The sequence below is a fragment of the Tauraco erythrolophus genome, chromosome 5, assembly GCF_009769465.1.
Source record: "Tauraco erythrolophus isolate bTauEry1 chromosome 5, bTauEry1.pri, whole genome shotgun sequence".
Lineage (NCBI taxonomy): Eukaryota > Metazoa > Chordata > Aves > Musophagiformes > Musophagidae > Tauraco > Tauraco erythrolophus.
In genome coordinates, this window is record NC_141469.1 from 26,794,459 (window position 1) to 26,817,225 (window position 22,767).

Below are 22,767 nucleotides of genomic sequence, written 5' to 3' on the forward strand. Positions count from 1 at the left end.
CCCTGTTCTCAGCCTCTGTCTTCTCAGCAGGTGTTCAAGGTGAGGTCCTATTTAAAAGGTTGAACAACAGTCCCAAATGTGAACATCACCTAAATGTGAATTACAGATGGACTTAGACCATCCCTGAAGAGGTATCAGGATTCTCTTTCTTTGTCTGACGATCAACTCCCTAAAGACCCTACCTACCAAAACCACAGGGACACACGAACCTCCAGTACCGCCTAAGTGCAGCTTTCAAAGCCATAATATGGACTCGTGTACTTAAATCCCTTGACTCCAAGTCCCTGGGACACTTTGGGAAGTGACTCACATTTAGAAAACACATTTTCAATGTTGAAAAAAAAAAAAAAAAGAAGAAGCAGCATTTTATTTTCCTTTTTGCCTGAAGAAATCCTTTAGCAAAAGCATCAGACAGTGCCTGCCAAGCATGGTCAGCTGGGATGTCAGCTGGGGATGAATAAACACGGGGGAGGAATCTGTCGGAGTCTGCAGGGCTCCTGTAGGCACTCGGAGATCTGTTCACAAAAACAACATGTATTGTGGAGATACATGGACTGAGCTCCAGCTTTCTGGGCCCCCGAAGAGGAGTACCTGCTCCTCCACGGCATGTACGGTCTGCCTGTAGCATATAGTACAGTTATCTACACATCCTATCATCAGCCTTACAAGCAATGGCCAAGGTGCTCAGTGGAGCTTGAAAATACCTGTAGGGAAACAAGCCAAGAGCAGAACTTCATGCTCATTCAAGGATTTAAATCCACTCACAGCACTCTTGCCTGTCCTGAAGATGTTCTTGACATTCCTGCTATAAACCAAACGGCCCAGTGAGGTCTCTGGCCATAGTAGCTTTCAAACTGTGCACCGTTGGACTCCAACTGATGATCTGCTGTTGCTTTGCCAAATAGTATCACCGCTACAGTATGATCATTTGAATTCAAAACCCCACAGCGGTGAAACACACCTGTGCTGGTAGTCATCAGCAGTCCCCATTTGGGAGCAAGTTCTTCTGCAGTAAAAAAAAAAAAAGTCTGAGGCCAAAGGTCAGAAAAAGGCTGAGGATAAAATTGTATGAGCTGTGCTGCAGTTCCCAGCTCGCTGTTAGACCAAACCAACTCTCTAGTTATCCACTGCCACATGGCATCCTCATGAAACAAACCAAAACCCTGGGAGTTTAATATTTTATTCACAACATGAAAAGCTGAGGCTTCATCTTGCCCTTGGTATAATTGATAGATCGACTGAAGCAAGTGCTTACTCTACTTTACAATTGCAAAACGCCCACTGACCCATCATAGGCCTAAGCAGCATATGGGTCCTGTATTTCTGGTCACAGAATGGGAGGGATAATGCAGATTTCATTGGTTGCCAGTGGAGATTTATATTCAGCTGGCTAATATCGCTGAGCTTTCCTCACCAGAAAAGTGAGTTTAGTTGTCATGGTGCGCTGCGCTGCGTGGCCAAGCCTGGCAATGCAATTAGCACTACCCTGGAGGTGCAGGGCATCTGGGGCCACCGCCAAGCTTCTGGCATCAGCAGGCATCACCACTCACCATTTGCGGTCTGGCAGTTAAACACGCCTCCTTCCCATGCCATGTCAGACCTGTAACCATCCGTTTTCAGCTCTCTGCAATCTTTGCTGCCAAAAACCCTAAATGATGACAGTACCTGGCGCAGGCCAGGAGACACAAATGTTTGTCGTTGTTGCGTATCTCTCAGCAAGTGTAGAGTATCACAAGGCGAGCAAAGGTTGGCCCACGGTACTGTATGGAGGAAGGTGCGCAGCCAGAAAATGTCCAAATATGACACTAAAAGCTTGAACTGAACTCCCAGAGCTGATAATTACTGGAGCTTGCCTGGGTGCTTAACAAGCAGATAAAAGACTTATATTAATGAAAAAGTTTGTGATAGATAAAAGGCAGCTGGGTGCAGGAGGTACAGTATGATGCACAAGAGATGGATCGAGAGGAGCTGTAACTTGGACATTTTGGATGCCAGACATCTGGACTGTGAGGTGCACATGCTATTTTTCTTGCAAGTAGAGTATTGTGCCTATAATTAAGTTGAGACACACACATATATACATACATACATACACACAACTGTATATACACACAGTATTAAATAAAAAAAGGTCAAGACCAAACCCTGGCCATAAGGCTGAGGAGTCAGAACTGGCTTTCGTCCACACTAATTAAGGCTAATTCTCTATCCAGGTTTGTCTTGGAGAGCCGTGGTGTAAGCCGCCAATTCGGCTATGTAGACCACGATGGTCCAGTGCTGCAGCTGATTTTGCTGGCCCTCTCATTCAGCAGCGTAGATGTGCCCTCAGGATTCCTTTTGACCCCATTCTCCATGGTTTGTTTAAATATGGAAGTAACAAAAAACCCCAGTTTTCACTGCCATCTGTCAGATCAGACTATTAATTATTCATATTGGTCAAGGTTTGGTGTGAACCGAGGAGTAGATTCCTGCCATCTCCAAGGGACAAGAAAAACACAGTGCATGAATAGGAAAACTTCTATTACAGGCTGTGCAGTAACTGTGGAAAACGTGAATCCAGGAGCAGCTTTATGAGGGGATGACTCAGACATTGGTCATCCCCAGAAGACTGGTCGAAACAGTCGGGAATGCAGTGACGGGAAGGCACCTGCAATGCAGAGCTGAGGTGACTCAGCAGGAGATTTTCATCTCCAGCCTCTGGGATTTCTGTCCTGTCGTGCAAGCCCCGTCCCCAGGAGCATCCCCAATCCATCCAGTCCTTCCTTCCCCAGCAGCTGCAAACCTGGGAGTCCAGTGGTCACACTTGGGCACTTTCCCCCTCCTTCCCAGAGGTGAAATTTGGAGGAAGGGGGGGGTCCCCTTCAATGCAGCATTCATTCGGAATGAAAAACTGTTTTGGCCACAAAGCCATTTAAAAATTCAGATGAGGTTCACCAAACATGACATGCTAGCATGGTTAGGACGATGCTGACTGTAGGGATGGCTGACTCTGCCCTGGGAAAGGTGGGTGACCAGATCAGGTAAAACATGAATGGAAGAAGACAGTTATCCTTTTCTAAAAGACTGAGTACTGCCTTTTCTCAAGTTCCTCTGCTTTCCTGCCTTCTTCCTTAGAAGCTAGAAATACGTCAGTGAAAGGAGAAGGTCTGATTCCAATTCAAAGACTATTCCCAAACTTCTTTTAACCTACAGCAATTTGCTTCCCAAACCACAAAACGTCCCATCCTCGTACTCACCTGACACCCCATGCCTCCCTCCCAACCAGGATGGGCTGGTCCCCGCACCCACAGTCTCTCCCAGCTGCCTGGGGATCTCGAAGTTGTTCTCCATACCACAGATCTACACCACCACCCTTTTCTCCTAAGCCCTCCAGACCTTTCTTTGTCAACAGAGGGATTCCATAGGGTCTTCCTACAGTCTCCTCCTCCTCCATGTATTTCTCACCTCTTTCAGTGAGACCTCCTGAGAGGAATGGAGTAAGGTAACTTCCAAGGATTGCAGAAATGCTGCTTTGATGGTTTTCCTGCAAACACAATATTGGGTTGAGGAAAGAACTGTATGTAAAGACAAAGCAACAGAGGTGGCAGTTCTCAGGCTGGTTGCACAGCTCCATTTGGAATAAAACCCATTCACTTCGTATTAGACAAACAGGAAACTGATGTGAGCAACACAACTGCTGAACACCTATCATTCCTTGTGCGTCTACCAGCTGGGCTTCAAGGCAGCAATGTACAGGCATAAATATGCTGATGTAACTAAGAGTTTCATCACCAGCATCTGACTCAGGCACACATACCACCATACCGAGTCCTCCATCATCCTCCCTCACATCAAAAGGTCATTGAAACGTCAGGGTCCCTGGGCCAGGCAGCATGCTCACTGCTCCAGTGAACCCACAAGGACCTTCATCCTCTGTCACGAGCCCCTCATCCTCCTCCAAGCTCAAAGTCTTGCTCTTGTATAAGATGTCCAAGTCTCTATGCAGCCCTCAGCTCTTGACATCTGCCCCAGCCCTACACGTTGCATGGACTCAGAGGGCATCTTATCGTCCAGTTGCACCAGCTGCTGCTCAACTATTTTCCTTTTATTTCACTAATTTTTAATTTCTTTGCTAGGCTTGAGGCAGTTCCTCCCAGCTCTCAAGGCTCTACTTCTCCAACAGCCTCAGGAGGTTGTTTGGAGGTCTGGGGTCTCTGTTTTCAGCCAGTGCCTCTATTTTTAAGGGCTCTGCTATTATCCCAACTTTCATGCCCCATCATACCTGGTACCCAGCACCAGTCTGTGCAGCATGATCACGTAAACAAGCCTAACTCAGCACCGGCGCCTTGCAAAGCCAGAGTAAGGCACAACTAGCATAAAACCTGAAAGCTGGTATTAGGAGCAGCAATATTGGTTTTACTGGTTTTATCAGTTTTATTGCAGGGAGCTGTGACCATTGCAGGCACCGGGGCAGGGCAGGGTGATGGGGAAAGCGAGTGCTTTCAGCCATGGGGCTGCAAGCAGAGAGCTATGGTGAGGGGCTCCTTTCACTAATTTTTTTGCAAGTGCTATAAAATCTGAGGCTCTCAAAATAAGCGGAAATCTTCCCAGGGAATTCCATAGCCTTTGGATGCAGCTTTCAGGGTATGTATGTGAGCCCACCAGTCCCTGCGAGAATGCACACAGGTAATCATGCCGTCGTGAGAAATGCAATCTGATTTTGGGACCCTCTCTGTCATGTCTAGTGCAATACAGCTGATCCAGCCCTCCAGGTAAATTAGTTTTTTGCTAGAAGGTGTCACAGCCGAATTGAAGAGAATGTAGGTAATTATACACAGTAGCAAATCAGCCTGGTACCTGCTCTTCTACATGACACTCGAGACAGCTTGATTGAAATAAAATACTTCAGTGCTTGTTTTCACTTTTCATATTTATTTATGTCTTTTAAATGCACCTTCCTTGGGTAAATAGAGTGAGATCTCATACTGTGAGCTGAGATTGAAAGCACAAGCAGTTGGCATAGCCAGGCTGGAAGACTCTCACGTGCTGATTAGAGCAGGAGCTTTCTGATGTGACCAGTTACCTTGCTGACCTATTCAATTAACTGGCTCATTACGAGCAACCCAGCCAGGAGCCATGTCTCGTCTGTGGGAACATTTTCCCCAGATATGAAGCCTATAGAGAAATAAAATGCATTTCTTTTTCCTGTTGGTTTGGCATCTTATTTTACTGTTGAGTAACATATACAGCTGTATGTCTCCAGCTGGCCAGGGGAGGACAAGAACTGAATTTGCAAATATTATGGCATGTTTCAATTTGATAATATTAAAAAAAAAAAAAAAAGAAAGAAAAAAAAAGAAGGAAATGTTTCCTATAGGCTCAGCTCAATGTAAGATTGGCTCCTCCTTAGGAGGACAGGCCTGGCTGAATGGCACCACTGTTTGCTGGGAGTGCAGCAATGCTTAGGGCTTATGAAGGCCAGTTGATCGCAGAATACTTGAGATGTGTCCCCTACGTCAGGCATGACATGCAAGGTAAAGAGAAGGCTCAGGCTGCTCAAAAACCAATTTTCTCAAGGTTCAGTGGTGAATTGAGCAACTAAAGAAGAAAGTGAAACATTGGTGTCAGCGCAGCCCTCGGGTGAAACATTTTGTTTTGATCGCACCAAAGGAGAACTGAAAAATACAAGCAAAATCAAAATGTTACTATTACAGAAAATGTCCTTTCTGATTAAAAAAAAAAAAAAATCAGTCAAAAATTCTAACAGCTTTACTAGCATGGCTTATATCTGATGGAGGCAAACCCAGCAAGCAACGTTCAGACTGACCACGAAGCGCGCAGAGGTGCCAGTGCCAAGCCCAATGGCAGACATACAGATTTGCTGCCAAAAGAGAGAGAATTGAGGCAAAGCATTTGGTAACTGCCTCTAAGCTGAGCACAGGCCAAGCAGTTGCACATAGAGGACCTGCCATCATCATGTAGCCATTTATAATTGCAAACTCATTTTTATCTTGTGTTGTTGTCAGGGAGATATGCACACCATAAATGGAGTCATTATGTCTCAGTAATACATTCTCTTTCATTTTCTACTGGATGATTCATTTAGTTTTTAACCAAACCAAAGAACCTCTCTTTATTTAAGCAGGTTCAAATAAAGGCAGTGAAGACCACTCAAGGGCCTATGAATTTCTATGGAGGTAGCGTCCCATATTCAAGCCCAGCAGACGTGGTCCTGGACGCTAACAGAACCTGAGCTGCCACACAGAGAAACGATGTGGAAACAGGCATGAGACCAGTGGAGACTGGTGGAAAGCAGAGGACTTGATTTTAGGAAAATTGGGAGGAGTAGCTGATAGTTGCTTTTGCTCTCGATTGCCAAACCATCGGTTGCTTCGCAATAAGCCTTTCTCGCTTCCGCTCTCTCTTTCTTTCCATCTCTTGCAAACCCCACGATTGGCCCAAGAACTCTGCTACTCCAAAACCTTTTTCTAACCATCATCCCTTGACAAAAATTATAGTTTGGTGAAACACATTCATTAACAAGTTATTTCCCTTTGCTCACCATTTCTGCTCAGGTCAGTGGCTTAGGGCAGGACTTACTGGAGGAGACTCGACTGCAGCAGAAGGCATTGTTCCATCATTAGCTCTTGCTACTTCAGCCTTCTCTGAAGAAGGGCATTTCCCACCCTCTCCACAACGGCTACGTTATAAAACATTACATGGAGAACCTGTTCCAACAAAACTCTTAAACACACACTAGCCTTAAGCACACAATTAGTTGTCTTGGAATTAAGAGATTAGAAATGCTGCACTGGTGGAGACCTCTTCAGGGGAGCGTTTCTCCATGGTGACCTGTGGGAGCTCTGCTTTTCAGCCCACTGAAGCCATGTGACTACTGATGCGCTCAGAGGTGTTTTGCTCTGACTGTTAACTGCCAGAGTCGTTGGACTATTTACAAGGCTTAACGTTAAGAACATGCTGAATGATTTATTGCATAATTGCTGGGTTGGGTGGTGGCCACGGGAAGAATTTTCTTCGAAACAGCAGGAAAAGTTGATTGCTCAGTGATGGGGCTGAGGATCAGCCTTTGAATGTCCTTTTAGCCTTCCAGGAAACTTTCAGTGAGCAATGCTGTTTGCAGAGCAGTGTAGGTGTCAGAGCAGCGTTACTGCAGGCGCTTTTCTTTCATTAACTTCAAGTTATACCGATGAGAACCCAAACACCAATGTTTTAACTCTGCTGGACTAAATTCAGCTTCTAATTGCGTTTGTACAAACGACTCTGAAAATTCATGCCTGTTCTGTCACAAACTGCTAGTTCTTCCTAACCATGCTCTTCCAAGGAAGCTGTTGCAGCCAGGTTTCTGCCTGTTCCCATGCAAGCTGCAGACAGCAACGAACACATTTGAGGTCTCGGTCACTCCTCGGTGAAGCAGATGTTCTGTAGTTGGGGGCCAGCACAGGTGCAGACATGTTTTAGCCTGTCTTTCAGCACTGCATAATTCATTAAACTGTTTAACAAGAAGATTTTACACCTCTAACATCCAGTGAAATACTTTGAGGTGAGATCTAGAAAGCCTCAAAGTAGAGAAATAGTCGTTATTGGATTAACCTCTGATCATTTTGAATGAATTCTCCCATAAAGGATGCACAAAGTAAGTTCAGCGTTCAGTCTATTTTTCCATGCTGGGAAACAGAAAAGACAAGACTAAAGATGGAAAATGCTACCTGAAAATTCATAGTGATGATGAGGGACAAATCCAGAGCATCGTTTTCCCTGAACAGACATCTCCATTACGTATCCTAAGACATTCATTTAGCAATTTAGCAGGAGGAGGCAGAGTGTTGTATCCCCATGCCACACTGCCACAACCAGTTGCTAAATGACTGAACCTGCACAGCCAAGGGTGTTGGGATCACACATTGCACCTCCAAAACGAGAATTGCCCTTTCCACCCAGGAGACGGCACTAAGGCACTTGCACAAAACCCACCACTTCTGCCTTCCCAAAAAACTATTTTCCCTGAAGTTGTGTGCTGGGAAGAAAACCTGCAAAATTTGCATTCACTGGTTTGAGCATCTTGTGATGGGACCAACTGAGTGTCCTAAGAAAGAACACATTCCTGACTGCTCTGTGGAGGCAATCACTTGGATTCAAAATGGATTGTCCTCATGGCTCCATTGCATTTCCCACCAGAGAGCTGGTGGATCAGACCAGCCTCCATCCAGGCATCCAGGGACTTTCCTCTGTTTCGAACACAGGGCAGCACCAAATGTTTTGGAGAAATATGCCCAGGGTCAACCACAGCAATAACGAGGCAACATGGTCCTGGAAAACACCTCCGAATCTCCACCAGCCAGAGTCTGACTCATGTCCACCTTGTTTCTCTGTGCTGCTTTTTTTTTTCCCCCTCCCTGGGCTTTGTGGCTAGTGTAAAACCTGATGTTCTCCATACAAACGTTGCATCCCTTTTTTGAATCCTGTTGAGCTCACGGCTGGTATTATCTGGTGCCGTGCGTCCAGGCTGTGCAGAAAAAGGACTGAAAATGGATGGTTTTGAGGTAATGCCAGTATTAGCTAGAGCTTCTCACCTCTTTTTGACCCCAGGGCTTTTCAATTCTAAGCCTGTGTCACTCACATGAAGAGGCTCCATCCGCCAGGTAATGAGAGCATCACTGGGGAGACAGGGAAGCTGTCTCTGACTGCTGCCTTCTGTCATCTGGATGTATTTCCATGCGACCCGAATGTCCCCCACTACAACAGAGCTGTGAATCCCTGGGGCAGCATGAGAGCTTGCTGCAGCCACACTGTGCTAACCACTGCCCACCCTTTTGTGGGTTTGAACTGGCTTGGGACCATCTCTGTTTCCATAGTGGGGAGTTGAGGGGGGAGGGGGGAAAGCATAAACAGAAATCACTGCTAATATCAGATGGACCAATACTGGGAAGGGGCAATGAGGGCTGGGAAAATGAAGGCATGAAAGAAAATAAATGTCATTCTGGGAAGAGAAATGGCAGGAGATGGAGGTGCAACAGGCTGGATGCTGGTGTGGGGTTGAAACGTGCGAGCGCAGGTTTTGAAAGCCTCGTCTCTAAGTCTGGTCTTCAAAACTGGAAAGCGCCTAAATAAGCCTACTGCCAGAATATCCAGGGAGGACATTTGTCTTCAGTATCAGCAGCTTCCTTCCTTCTCCCTGGCACACAGTTAAGGACTACGTTAGCAAATCCAGCATCTGTCTGCCTGATTGAGTATCTCCATTAGTGGGCCTGGCAGAGTGTGTCACAACCATAGATTCTGATTCAGCCATTTGTTTCCATTGTTGTTGCCCGTTTCGATTAGCATTTAGCAACATACTTTTTCCTAGTGAAGATGACTTGATATTACCTTGTATATGTGCCCTAAGCGTTCATCTAGACACAGCCCCTGTCAGTGAAACAAGCCGTTGCAGTGGAGCAATGTCGAAATCAGCTTGAGGAGCCTGTCTCCAGCACGGGGAGGCAGGATGATGACCTTTTTTCATAAGAGAAAACAATGAGTGAGGCCATGGGATTCATTTTAAGTAGTGCAAAAGTGCATGTCTCATTAGGAACATCTCTATTCTCATGGTCTCATTCCCCAAAGAAACCAAACTCTCTGTCTCCTCAGGAGCCTCTGATGCAAGCAAGTATAATTTTTCCTTATTTTTAAGTTAAAGGCAGTTTCATTGTTTCTGCGCTCCAAATTCTGCAGTCACTAGTTCACCGTACTTAGCTATGGTGGAGATACCCTACGCCAAAGCGGGGAGAGGAGGCAGCTTTGCAGAAATGCCGGACCCTTGTACCTCCCTGTATCATCTGCTTGGAGCTTGGCCTTGCCAGACATCATTTTGCTAAATCCCCCAAAGCTTCTCCTCCTGAAGAGAGCTGTGCACATGGCTTTCCTAAGGTCCTGCAGCAAGTTACTGGTAAAATCTGCCATGGGAAGTGGTGATGGGTTAAAACACCTGCGGAGTTGAAGGAACCAGGAGCGGTGATTCTGTTTGACAATAAACTCCTTGGGGCAGGGACAAGTGTGCTGCTGTGTATATATAGTCCCTATATAGTCCTTGTCACCATCAAGCCTAGGTATGCTTGATATTACCATAAAACAAGTTATTTGTTGTCATTATTATAGTATTTTGATATTTTGGCTCTATCTGTTATGAATCTCTTATTGCAAGAATGTCTCAATAAAAGCAATACCTTTAGGAGCTAGGGATAGAATCCTCTACACCACCTACTTCAGGCAAATTTTGGCATCAATTCAGAAGACCCAGAGTCAGATCACTAAAGCCACAGGGCTGAGTAGAAAGGCTGTGATGGGTACGATCCTGCCCAGCGACATGAGCCCTTCCCAGATCTCGGGATCAGTGGCTCTGCATTGCCATCTTCAGGCTGGAAACAGCCTTGCTCCTTCCAGAAATCCTAGAAATCTCCCAGACAGAGCAAACTCAATTCCGGCTCACCTAGCAATAGCTGAAATTGGTGGCCAAACCCTGGAAAAAGATGTTAAATACAAAGGAGGAGAAGGAGCTCTGCAAGGCTGGTACTCAGCTGCCCTGGATAACACAGGGATTTCCCTCCCGGTGAGTGTACAAGGCTTTAGAGAGTAAATTAACACAAGCAATGCTGTTTAACACATACTACTTCTTGCTGCGAGACAAAGTTTATTGGCAAGTTTCCTTTAAAGCACATAAATTGAAACTGCTTGTGTGATTTTAACTCCGTAGCCTGCACTGTCCCAAAAAGCACCTTTTTCTGACAACGATAAAAGCTCAGGTTCTTGAGAGATTTTAATGATGATACGTGTTCTAAAAGGTCTCCAACAAACATTTCACATTTGATAGACACAGTGGTGGGTTTGGAAGAGAGGAGGTTTCCAGTCTTTCAGAGTCTCTAATGGACAATATCACACAGCTTTGAGGGCCAAGGAGCTGTAATTGCAGAACAGCACAGGTAACACATCCTAAAATAAACCAGAAAATCACGGAATCACGTAGGTGCCCCGGCACAGCAGGGCTAGTTCAGATGAGGTTGCTCAGACCTTGTCTCATCACCTTGTGAATATCTCTCTGCGATTCCCGCACACCTCTCTGGTCACCAGACAGTGTTTGACCACCCTCATGGTGAAAAATATTCTCATTCTAATAAGATCTGTTTGAAAAATCACTTTCTAGGAGCCCAGAAAACCACAGAACCATAGAATGGTTTGGGTTGGAAGGGACATTTGAAGGTCATCTAGTCCAACCCTCCTGCAACAGAGACAAATGCTGCTGCTCAGAAGACTATTCTAGCAGTAAAGCTCTTACCATTTTATCTCAGGTCTTGTGATAATTGGTACCAGGTCTCATGACTGTTTATACTTTTTTCCACAGCCTCAATCCTTGAAATCCCACCATTACTCCCACCTCTCAGTGCAAAAATAGGTAATCCTGGTACTTACCATGGCCACCTGTAGCACCACTCACCAGGCTGTGTCCATTGCAACCCCCTTCCCAAAGGACAGCCCAGGGCACAGCCCCACAGCGGGGATTTGTGATGATCGGTTCAGGCTCTGCAAGAAAATGCTGTAGTTGTCCTTGTACTCGGATACCCAGCGGTTTCTGTGGACGACATGGAGAAGGGGCTAAGAAGGGGATCTCCATCCTCTGCTTCGTGCATCAGGACAGGGCACCTGTCTCCCCTTCTGCAGTCGTTGACCACCCAGCCGGGATCTTGGACAGAGCAAACGAAAGCCCACGCCGATGGCACGGGGGAGAGGGGGAACAGCCCATCTCCAGCAGGAGTGGCGCAGATGCTGTGACACACATGGCTGTCGTTGGGACCAACCTCCCACCTAGATTGACCATTACACAGGCTCGGTCTCCAGCCCACGCGTAACTCTGGGATCATAGATCAAAATCGAGACCTCAACGCAGAGTTGAAATCCATGTGTGTGTTAGGGGGAGGTGGGGGAGTATGAGGCAGCAGGGAGGAATCGCCTTTCTGGTGAGAAATGAGAGCTCAGGAGCAGTTTATGCCTGTTTGTTCATAGTGTGTGGATGAGTCATGTTGCAAACAGCTCCTGCCCTGTCTGATTTGAGAGCCCTTTCCTAGGGGAAGCCCAGGCGTGGAAATGTTGAGATGTGCCTCCCGCCCCCAGCCCCACCGGGACCTCAGCATTTTCCTTCCACAGGGACGGGGCTGTCCCAGGACAAGGCTCCCAGTTCCTATCAACCCCACTGCCAAACTTTTCAACAAAAGGCTGAGGAGGCCTTGAGAAAGAATCTGGCCCTGAGGGAATTCATTTGAGTTCATTGCATAATACGGACATGGAGAAATATTCTTGAGAAACACCTTCCAATCTCAACCACCTCCAAAACCCCCCTGCCCTGCCTCCACTCCCCCCAGCCACCCTCTCCGCCCAGCCCACCTCTCCCTTACTGGTTTAAGTGCTCATCTTTGGTGAAAACGTGAGAAAGGTTCTTATTTCCTCTACAGTATCCACCATGGGCTCCTTGCCAGTGCTGGAAATCTGTGTTGTAGGTACTTCTCCAGTCTCGGTCAAAGCACTCTAGTGAAAGAGAGTCCAAATAATTGACTTTTTTTGGTCTCTATCTCCTGTATCCCACAGTCTGACTGTTCCCCCTTCTCCTGCGCTCCATCAGCTGTTCATGCTTTCAGGGCTCCTCTTGGAGCTACAAAGGGTTAGCCAAGGGAAAATGCAAGAAGAGCTTTCCTGGAGTAGACAAGGTCTTTTAGACAAGATTATTCAGCCTTTATTTTCTAGAGCCTTTTAAGTATGATGGAAGGTGACGACAAGGGCATGTAGTGATAGGACAAGGGGCAATGGCTTTAAACTGAAAGAGAGGAGATTTCAATTAGATCTAAGGAAGAAATTTTTTACAATGAGGATGGTGAAACACTGGAACAGGTTGCCCAGAGGAACTGTGGATGCCCCATCCCTGGAGGTGTCCAAGGCCAGGCTGGAAGAGGTGTTGAGCAACCTGATCTAGGGGAAGGCGTTGGAAGGTTCTAAGGTTCCCTGATCTAGGGAGGCTGGAACTAGATGATCATTAAGGTCCCTTTCAATCCAAACTATTCTATGATTCTAAGTAACACAAGGCAGATCTGGAAATGATATCTTACGCTCCTTCCTTCTGGACATTGACTTGTCAGCTGGTATGTATCTTCTCCTACTGCCTAGATTTTCTCTTTCATCATGCCAGAGCAATGCATTATTTAATCAGGGACTAAAACAGGGAAGAGGTCCAGGGTCTGCTTAACCCCCAAGTGAGGACTATCACATCTGTTGCACTATCTTCCCCTAAAACCCCTGTAGGAACTGGTTTGAAGGGGTGTCATCTCATATCCTGCTCTCCAGAGATGCCCCATCTGTATGTCAATAGCGTCTGTGTGTGTCCTTCTGATGACTGAGCAGATCTGCCTGCAGAGAAACATGCTGCCACCTCTCGCAACAGAGCAGGGAGGACACGCAAAGAAGAGCCGCTGATTGCAGATGCTTCAGATTTTTTGTGTATTTTAAAAATGACACGTTCCTGTAATGAGTCATTAGGAAAGTATTTTTGTTGTTCTCGCTAAGGCTGAGGTTACAGGTATTTCACACGTGCATGACCCTGTCAGGCCGTTAACACAATCTGAGCGGTGGCAGCAGCACTTCCCGTGCTGCAACGTTATTTCCATGGAGCAGGGCTGCGCTACATGGGATGGCCCATATGGAAACTGGGATGAAAGAAACGTTATTTATGATGCTTCAACCTCTTCTGGATGATAATTATTTTTCCTCACTGATGGGCAGATGGTTACAGGGACTCTGTGGACCTTTCCCATGTCATTCACCTTCCCTTCACCTTCCTCAGTCTCTTCCTGAGAGAAGAATCAAAAAGCCCAAAGCCAAGCTGAGGGCCACAAGTCACATGCACGGGGCAGCTGCCACAACCTCCACCCACTAACCTTCCACCAAAACAGACGAGCCAAGGATCATGCTCCTGTTTTGCCGAGCATCACGCTGCGTTGCCCGGCACGTCTCCAAGACGAATTGCTTGTAGGCAGCCCTGTCCAGGGCCAGCCTCTGCCTGCGCAGCAACATCCCTGAGAGATGGGAGAAGAGGGTGCATTAGTCGGGAAGCAACATCAAATCAGTTACTCACCCAAATCCCACCTTGGGTGGGAGCAAGCAAACAACAACAGCAAGCTGGAGCCTCGGCCAGCATAAATCAGGGGAGACCCATTCATTTCAGAAGAGCTTTGCTGAGCTGCATCAATTTTGTATCGATTTGGTTCGTGAAGCCAGTAAAGGAAGGATTTATGGTGATGCAAAACAAGTGGAAGGAGCCGTGCTGTCTCCATGTTGCCCTGGGGTGCTAAAAGGAGCTGAGACCCGCTGCAGGAGGTTTGTGTATGAAAGGGAAAGACTTTGGAGGAAATATTGCACTGCTGGGCTGCACGAGGCGGGAGCAGGAAGGGAAAAGCCCACAGTAGTTTTGCCATTAGCACAGAACAGCTTCAGATGGGCTTGGCAAGGAGATGCTTGAAGCCCTCAGATGTTCAGTGAAGTCTAAATGGACTATCCAAATGGATATGTGTCCAAATGGAGATGTGTGCATCTGAGCTGCTTGTCCAGACTCTCCTTCTAATACGTGAAGAGAGAGAAAACCTACTTCACCTCATCCTCAATGTGGCATTTAAGCTCCACGAGATGGCTGTGTCTTTTCTCCCCACCGATCATGAAAGGATTCAGACACAGACATCCCACGCTGGGAGAGGTGAGCTCGGGGAACAGAGAGGACATCCCTGCTCATGTCTTCCTGTTTAATCGTGGAGCATTGCTGAGCAATGCTGCCCTCCTCCCTCTCATGCAGGAACTCAGAGGAAGATCTCCACTGCTTGGGGAAGGTTGAGCATGGCTGGGTGATGTTTGGTGACCATTAATCTTGTTTTCCTGACTTCCATGCAAGCAAGCTGTTAAACAGCAAGGCTGAGGGCTGGCTACCAGCCCTTTGCTGCATTTGCAGAGCGGTAGCCCTAGCAGAAGGGCACTAAGGGCTCCTGGATGGAACCACCCAACTCCCTTGTGCTCAACCATGGAGTCTTTTTGCCTCCCTGCACTTCTGTTGATGACCTGCAACATGGAGTTAACTGTGTCTCCCTCTGTCCCAGAGGAGCTGTGAAGATAAAACCCTTAGAGACTCCGCAGTGCCGATGCCTTGCTAGCAGGCATTCTTAACACACCAAGCCTGGCTCTGCAGAGGTCTCTAAGACTCCAGCTCACTACGTCTGTGCTTTGAGCTGGCCTGGGAGCTGCATTCATGGTGACAGGGTCCTGCACCCGTGCTGCTGAGCCTCATTGGGCTTAGCCCAGCACCGACGCTTCATCGGGATACGAAGCCAACATGGACCACAGGCCGGGGGGGCTCAGCTGGCAAAGGCCCAGGCAGACGGCCCCTTGGGTAGCTGGGCACGGCCAGCCAGCTGCTCGCAAGCGGCCGGCGCCGGCGTGGGGGAATTACCTGCTGTTCCAGCAGTCTGAGCAGCAGCTGGAGGATGCTGGCAATAAGACAGCTCATTCTCCGGCTCCGGGAGAGCCCATGGCCTCTCTGATTTCTCTGCCTGGGTTGCTTCCAGTTCGGTGGCAGGATAGTACTTTGGCAGGTCACTTTCTGCAACGGGAAGGACCGAAGTAAAGCGCTTCCTCTGCTGCAAGGCTTTGGGGCTGGAGGCATTACCTTCTGGCTTTCTCCCTCCTGTGTCATCAGCATGCCTGCTGGCTTTGATGCTTGGTGCTGGGATGACTCCTCTGCCCCGCCAGGCAATGCTGTCACTGCAGGTCATCGCCTGCTCCTCCTGGGGTATGGCAAACTCCTTGGCTTTTAGCTGGGAGTCTGCAATCTGCAGCTTCTGCAGAAGAGAAGTCCCATGTGAATGGAGACGCAGCAAGAGGGGGAAAGAAAGCTGTTAAAGCATCAAGAAGCTTGGCTGGTCTTGATGATCTTACAGTCTTCTGGTTCCAGCCTCTTCAGCTGTACACTGCAGCTCCACCATGAGCCAGTTTCTCCTCTCTAGGGGCTCAGTAAGATACTCTTCTGCTGTGACCTCTGCCAGGCTGCTGAGGCCAGCAAGGACCGTCCTCATGGGGTTTGCCCATTGTTGTTTTGGATCAAGATGGGTTTCCCTTTGTCCCTCAACCTCCAAGGTCCCCAGGGCTCTCCCCAAGGTGGCGTCTCCCTCACCATGCTGACAATAGGGCTGGATGGAGGCTGCGAAGCTATAGGAACTACCTGTATCTGGGGGCTTCTTTCACCGAGGATGGCCAGTGCTCCTCATGAGGCACGGTGAGGATGGCTCCCCAGCCAGTGCTTTCTGCCTTGACCCAAAGGGCTCTCCACCTTCCCCTTGGAAGCAGGCTACCATCCAACATTTCACACAGAAAAATACCACAATGGCTTTATCCTCTTAAAAAAAAAAACCCAAACCCTATGAGAGCTAAGAGGAGAAAACCTGGACCTCCCGAGTACCTCATCAGCACACTACCCAGTGGGACAGCTTTCCAACACAGCCCTTGGGAGCTAATAAATAGACAATAAACAGTCAAAGGGAGCTGCAACCTGAGAAAAGCAGACATATTTCAGGTGCTCCCTCCCTTTTTATCTCCCAAAGTACATCAGGACCTCCACAGGGAGAGTGCAGCTCCAAAAAAAAAAAAAAAAAAAAGAGCAGGAAGAAACAGAAAAGAAGTTGAGATGCATGGCTTGGAACCCGTGCCCTCCTAGCCAGGATGTGGGCTCCTGGAAGCAGAGCAGCCACCTAAGGCTGGGGCTGCCCAAGAAGCGCTTGCTGGAGAACAGTGGGAACCCGGAGCAGGACCATTAATGAAGGCTGCTGGCAGCCGGCACAATCCCCCAGGACAGGAGGGGAGAGGGGAGGAGAAGACAGGAGAGGGCTTCCCAGGTGGCTGCCCAGGCGAGGATGGCAGCAGTGGCCACAGACAGCCCCTCTGCCCCAGTGGGCACCTTCACACAATGGTTTCTCTGTTGTTGTCCCTCCCTTTTTCCTCCCCAGCTGGAACTTTTTTTTTTTAAATTTTTCCTCTCTTGTGAACATATGAGCCCAAAGCACTTTAGCAACCGAACATGCCCCCCACCACTTCTCTGCAGTGGCCCAGTGCAGACCGCAGCTGTCCCCACCGTGCTGCCACAAGCAATTAAGCCCTGGCAGGCGGAGCGAGGGAAATCAGATTAAATACCTTAGGGAGTCGCCCGCACTGCAAGGAGATTAGGGAAAAAACAACCCCAGCTTCCCAGCAGAAGTCTTCTCAGGCCCGTGTCAAGGCAACGAGACATCTCCATCTCAAATGCAATCCCCCTCCTCAAGGCGGCACTGGGATGGGTCTCATCCTGATGCACTCCATCAGCCCCACGGGGAGCAGTAGGAGTCCAAGGCTCCCTGCCGGTTCAGCAAGCAGTGCCCTGACTTAATGAGTGTAATTAGCATCACCCGCCCCAAACAGCTTTACTGGAGGGCATGAGGGGGATTTCCCACAGAAAGGATGGGGACACAAGCCAAGGGCATTTGGGCGTGATGTGACCTGCTGGTGGGTCACAGCGGTGGGGATCGGAGCAGACCTTGCCGGTGCCGACGGCACCCATGTCTCCTGCCCCTTCGACACCAACCTGGCCCCTGGCTGTCCTACAGCCATGAGAGGGGAACGGTCATCACAGGCTAAAGAGCCAAGCGAGGAAAAGCCCACACTACCTGCGTGTCCTCCTCATTGAGTGGCTTGTGCTCCTCGTACCACTGGTAGTCTTTCTTGTACAAACTCCTGTACATGCCGGGTAACACAGGCGGCTGAAATGAGAGGAGGCAAACAAAGAATCACAGAATCATAGAATGGTTTGGGTTGGAAGGGACCTCAAAAATCATCTAGTTCCAACCCCTCTGCCGTGGGCAGGGACACCTTCCACTAGATCAGGTTGCTCAAAGCCTCATCCAACCTGGCCTTGAACACTTCCAGGGATGGGGTATCCACAGCTTCTCTGGGCAACCTGTTCCAGTGGCTCACCACTCTCACTGTAAAAAATGTCTTCCTTAGTTCTACTTTAAATCTCCCCTCGTTCAGTTTAAAGCCATTGTCCCTTGTCCTGTCACTACACGCCCTTGTAAAAACCCCCTCTCCAGCTTTCTTGTAGGCCCCTTTAGGTACTGGAAGGCTGCTAGAAGATCACCCTGGAGCCTTCTCTTCTCCAGGTTGAACAGCCCCAACTCTCTCAGCCTGTCTTCATAGCAGAGGTGCTCCAGCCCTCGGATCATCTTCGTGGCCCTCCTCTGGACCCGCTCCAACAGCTCCATGTCTTTCTTGTGTTGGGGGCCCCAGAGCTGAAGGCAGTACTGCAGGTGGGGTCTCACAAGAGCAGAGCAGAGGGGCAGAATCACCTCCCTCGACCTGCTGGCCATGCTTCTTTTGATGCAGCCCAGGATACGGTTGGCTTTCTGGGCTGCAAGTGCACACTGCCGGCTCATGTTGAGCTTCTCATCTGGCTGCTGGGACTTGGGGGAAGCCTTCGAAAGCAGTGACACAAATCCAGAATGTTCCCTCATAGCTCAGGAGAGGACAACCTGCTCTTCTGGGTGCAGCCTCTGTCCCTTGAGCCACCCAGGGCCACTCCAACAGAGACAACCCTGTGCTCAGTCGAACCCTGAGCAGGGTGGTCAGGAAGGTCCTGTGCTCTTCTGGCAATGGTTTCTGGGTCTCTTCTTGCCCCAGGCCATCTCTTGCAACAAACACCTTTTCCCTGCCTTTCTCAAGCCTCCTCTGACTGCTCAGACGCCCCCGGGCTGAGCACTAATATAAAGCTGCTGAAATACTTTGATCAGCTATTGAGGTCCAGTGTCAGTCAGGTTAAATGAGCATGTGCTTCGGTCTCCTATTTCACTAATATTTCCCACGTGCTTATCACATATTTGAAGTTAAGTGCTGGCTAATGTCAATACTCATTCTGCAAAGCGACTGGAGAAATTATGGAGGAAAACTCTGCCAAGGGATATTAAGCCAGTGACATCTGCCCTAACACCAAAAATCACCGCAGTGCAAACTTCTGGAAATAAGGAAAAAACACTACATGTGTGTCTTCTCCCTTGGTGTCCACCATGGGCAATGCTGGAGCCAGGAAATCAGGCAAGATGAGCCCTCAGGCTGCCCCAAGACAGCTGTTTTTATGGTAAAGCATTAAAAGTGGTAACTTGTAGAAGACTGGGCCTGATGAGCTCTTATGCAGTAACTGAAGGTGTTACTGTGATCTCCACGGCCACACGAACACGTCCACCGCACAACGTGGCTGGCCAAGACACAGGTCTGTCACTCGTGTGACAGAAAGGAACCCATAACTGCACCAGCCCACAGCACCTTAGGGAGGGCTCCTCGTGCCTTGCCAACAATGTCATTCACTACGGGCAAGAATACATTTTATCGTGTCATTCCTTTTTTCTAACATTTCACTCTTTTCCCTCCCTGGGCTTCCCAGACCAGCGGCTGCCTTTGGCCAGGGTCCAGAAGCTCATTGCCACCAGCTCCTACTATCTTCCCAGCCCGGCAGACCCTGCAAACGCATTACTCTAACACCGGTGAGGACGAGAGCCCCGTGTGTACTTCACCTTCAAGCACGCTGTTCTCCTCATTGTGTCCACCATGGCGAGCCAGGAATCTGGGCCAGAAGAAGTCACTCAGTTAACAACCAGCAAACCACATCTTCTCCTCCAAACCGCCCCGAGGAATAAAGGATCTAGAGACCTGTAGTTGGGTACTGCAGGAGGAAGGGGATTCAGCTGTAGGACCCCTGTGCACCCAAAATTTGCAGTTGGAGTATGACTGACTTCATCCAGCTTCAGCAATGCAAATGTATCCGTCCTGCCCAGCAACCAGGGCGTACGGAGCCGGACACCTCAGGGGATGCACCTCGGTGGGACCCAGCAGGGAAGAGATGATGGCAGCCCACCACCAGCAGTCCCAGAGCCAGCCAGGAGGTGAACACGGGCGTCTCCTCCTGGGACAGAGTGTGTTCGTGTGCGATGAGATCCACCAGCATCTATCTGCGTGGCCACAGCGTTTCCAGGGAGACGGGAAAACTCCGCCCCTTTGTGCTACACCTGCACTCCAGAACTCCAGAGGCTCCCCTTCTTCAGGGGAGAAGTCAATGGAAAGGCTCCTCTTCACTGTAGAGGCTCTCTCTCCTCCTCTTGGAGGAGAAGCCACCCCACAGTCATAGCTGGGGAACTCCTGCCTGCTCCTTCAGCTGCAGCCAGCCGTGACAGGGACACTTTGTGAGCTCTGAGAGCCTCCCCAGATCCTGCTAAAGACAAAGATGGGAGCAAAAGATGGGGAAGTGGAAGGAAAGGACTCATTTTGCAGGTGCGTTGAAAGAAAACAGCACCCTCACCTCACTGCATGGAGGGGTGGGAAACATCGCAGAAAGAAGTAAGGCAGGCTGGGATCTCCGCTCGGTCTCGGAGGGAAGCCGAGTACACCTGAACTGTCCCATCCAGATGTTGCAGCCTCCTTCCCCTGATGACCTGCAACATAAGACAGCAGGGGATGCTCAGGTTTAGTCTTCTGTCCCATGAATGGACAGGAACACCAAACCAGATCCACAAAGCAGTATTTACTCTTTAAAAAAAAAAAAAAATGTCAAGCATTAACCAGCTTTGGATACATCTCATCCAAGACTAATCTCACCTGATTTTAGACATCCACAAAGAGGATGTAAGGGGTAATGGTTTTAAAATACAGGGAGGTAGATTCAGGTTGGATATTAGGAAAAAATTTTTTACCATGAGAGTTGTAGAACACTGGAACAGGTTGCCCAGAGAGGTGGTGGATGCTCCATCCCTGGAGACGTTCAAGGCCAGGTTGGACGAGGCCCTGAGCAACCTGATCTAGTTGGAGATATCCCTGTTCCTTGCAGGGGGGTTGGACTAGATGACCTTTGAAGGTCTCTTCCAGCCCTAACCATTCTATGATTCTATGATTCTATGATTCTATGATGTCTCCCTCTGAGCTGATCCTTTCTGGCTTCCTGACTCGTTTAGCTCAATTCATGTGATCAATGTAGATACATACTTGGGGATGAAACAAACTGCTTTCTCAGCAAGCCTGGGTTTGGTCAGCTGAATCTCACCCAAGAGTTCAATTTCTGTAGCTACACCTGAGCCTGGCTATGGGTTCAGAAGTGAGATTCCCTGGCACTACAGTAATGCAAATAGTAGTAAGCGCTGGTGATGATGCATGAGTCAGAAAGATGACATCTCAGCTTCAGGATCCTCCACAGAGGAGAGCCCATCACAGACCTGGGTTCACAAGCATCGTTGGAATGAGCTGAATTTCGGGAGTTATTTCTCTTTGCACCCTGTTATGCATCAGTGTGTAACTGGAGCCCGAGGATGTTAACGCTCTGGCAAGGGTCGTGTGCTGCTACCAGCTCTGCGCTGGAGGCAGGCAGAAGGAGAAGCCCTTTGTCCCCACGGTAGTCTATGTAAATTAATATTAGAATAAATGATGCAACAAGGAAAGAAATTATTTCCAGAAACGCGAAACTCTCGTGTTCTCCTGTGCTTATATTAAAGGGATTACACTCCATTTCCTTCTTAATACAGCTAATGCTCTATGGGAAGCCCTCAGGCCAGGGATTAAAGCACTTATTCAATTAATTAGGAACAAACTTCTGCCTTAAAGTCAAACACACAAATATCAGTAAGCCCTTGAGAGTGTCTTCCTTCCAGGGCGGGGAAAAGGGATCCTATTTCCGATGTAAATGAAACCAAGTCTGCACTCTAAAATTCTCAGGAATAACATAAATTAAGAAGATTGGGGTTTAAAATATCGGTGTTCTGTAAAGAAGCACAGTGAAGGGGGGACAGTGCCATCACCTTAACTCGGCATCTCAACTCCCATCAGTTACAGAGGGAGCAGAATCAGTCGTACAAGATTAAGACAAACGAGATACAATTCTAGGATGCAGCATTGGTAACTAGCTCCAAGCTGCAGGCACAGCAGTGTTTGGATATATTTGAAGTTAAGAGTGAAATCCTGGCCCTGCTAAACTCAAAAAACCAAAATGCTTATTCAGTAGGATCCGAATTTCACCTAAGGTGTCTGATTCATTACTGAGATAGGAGACAACTTCCAAAACCTGGCTCCAAATCCTAATCTTCCTTGATGATGGCTTGATCCTTCCGTCTTCTCGCAGGCACAGCTCACATGAAATTAAAAGGCACTTTGCCAGGATAGTTCATGCAGGAGCAGCCCACTATCGCTGTTCAGCTTCCTATTTCTTCTTCCCAAATACCAAACGATGGGGCTGATAACGATCAACACAATCCCAATTAGAAGTAGGTAGGAACCAGACCCCCAGCTCTCATCTTCCTCTACCTCCAAGAGAGCTTATCTGCCTCCTCATTGCTAATTGAGATACGGAGAAAAAGTAAATCAGCCACATGCCTTTTTTATTAAGTGGTTTTATACATAAGGACTATTTTCTTTAACTTCCTTCACAGACGCTTATGGGCTGCAGTGCCATTACCTCTCCCGCAATACCAATTCTCTGCAATGGCCCCAGATTTCTCTGAGCCCCTCGACACAAGGAAACTCAGCAGAAGGATGCTCCCACATGTCAGATTCCTCCCCTGGCACCCCTGCACACAGCAGCACCAGGAGGAAGACATCCAACTGGAGTGAATGGGAATATCACGTTGGCTTCGCATAAGCTGGAATCGCTCCTTCCCT

At 48.4% G+C, this 22,767-nt stretch overlaps 1 protein-coding gene across 1 annotated transcript; it reads right to left on the bottom strand.

The window, feature by feature from the left end:
- Positions 1-11,460: 11,460 nt before the first annotated feature.
- Positions 11,461-19,679, bottom strand: LOC147528699 (uncharacterized). Its single transcript, XM_086612026.1, has 6 exons — positions 19,644-19,679; positions 17,748-17,840; positions 15,506-15,893; positions 13,950-14,087; positions 12,420-12,549; positions 11,461-11,599 (listed from the first exon to the last, which is right to left on the bottom strand). The coding sequence occupies exons 1-6, from the start codon at positions 19,677-19,679 to the stop codon at positions 11,461-11,463; spliced, it is 924 nt and encodes a 307-aa protein (XP_086468152.1).
- Positions 19,680-22,767: the final 3,088 nt, after the last annotated feature.

What these genes read in the sequence shown, in the direction of transcription:
- LOC147528699 (XM_086612026.1), bottom strand. Translation starts at nt 19,679, where the DNA reads ATGGTGGACACAATGAGGAGAACAGCGTGCTTGAAG. An exon ending in GGAGAACAGCGTGCTTGAAG is followed by an intron (nt 17,841 to 19,643) that starts GTGAAGTACACA and finishes CTCTCATTTCAG; the next exon opens with CCGCCTGTGTTACCCGGCAT. An exon ending in TCAGACTGCTGGAACAGCAG is followed by an intron (nt 14,088 to 15,505) that starts GTAATTCCCCCA and finishes CCCATCTCTCAG; the next exon opens with GGATGTTGCTGCGCAGGCAG.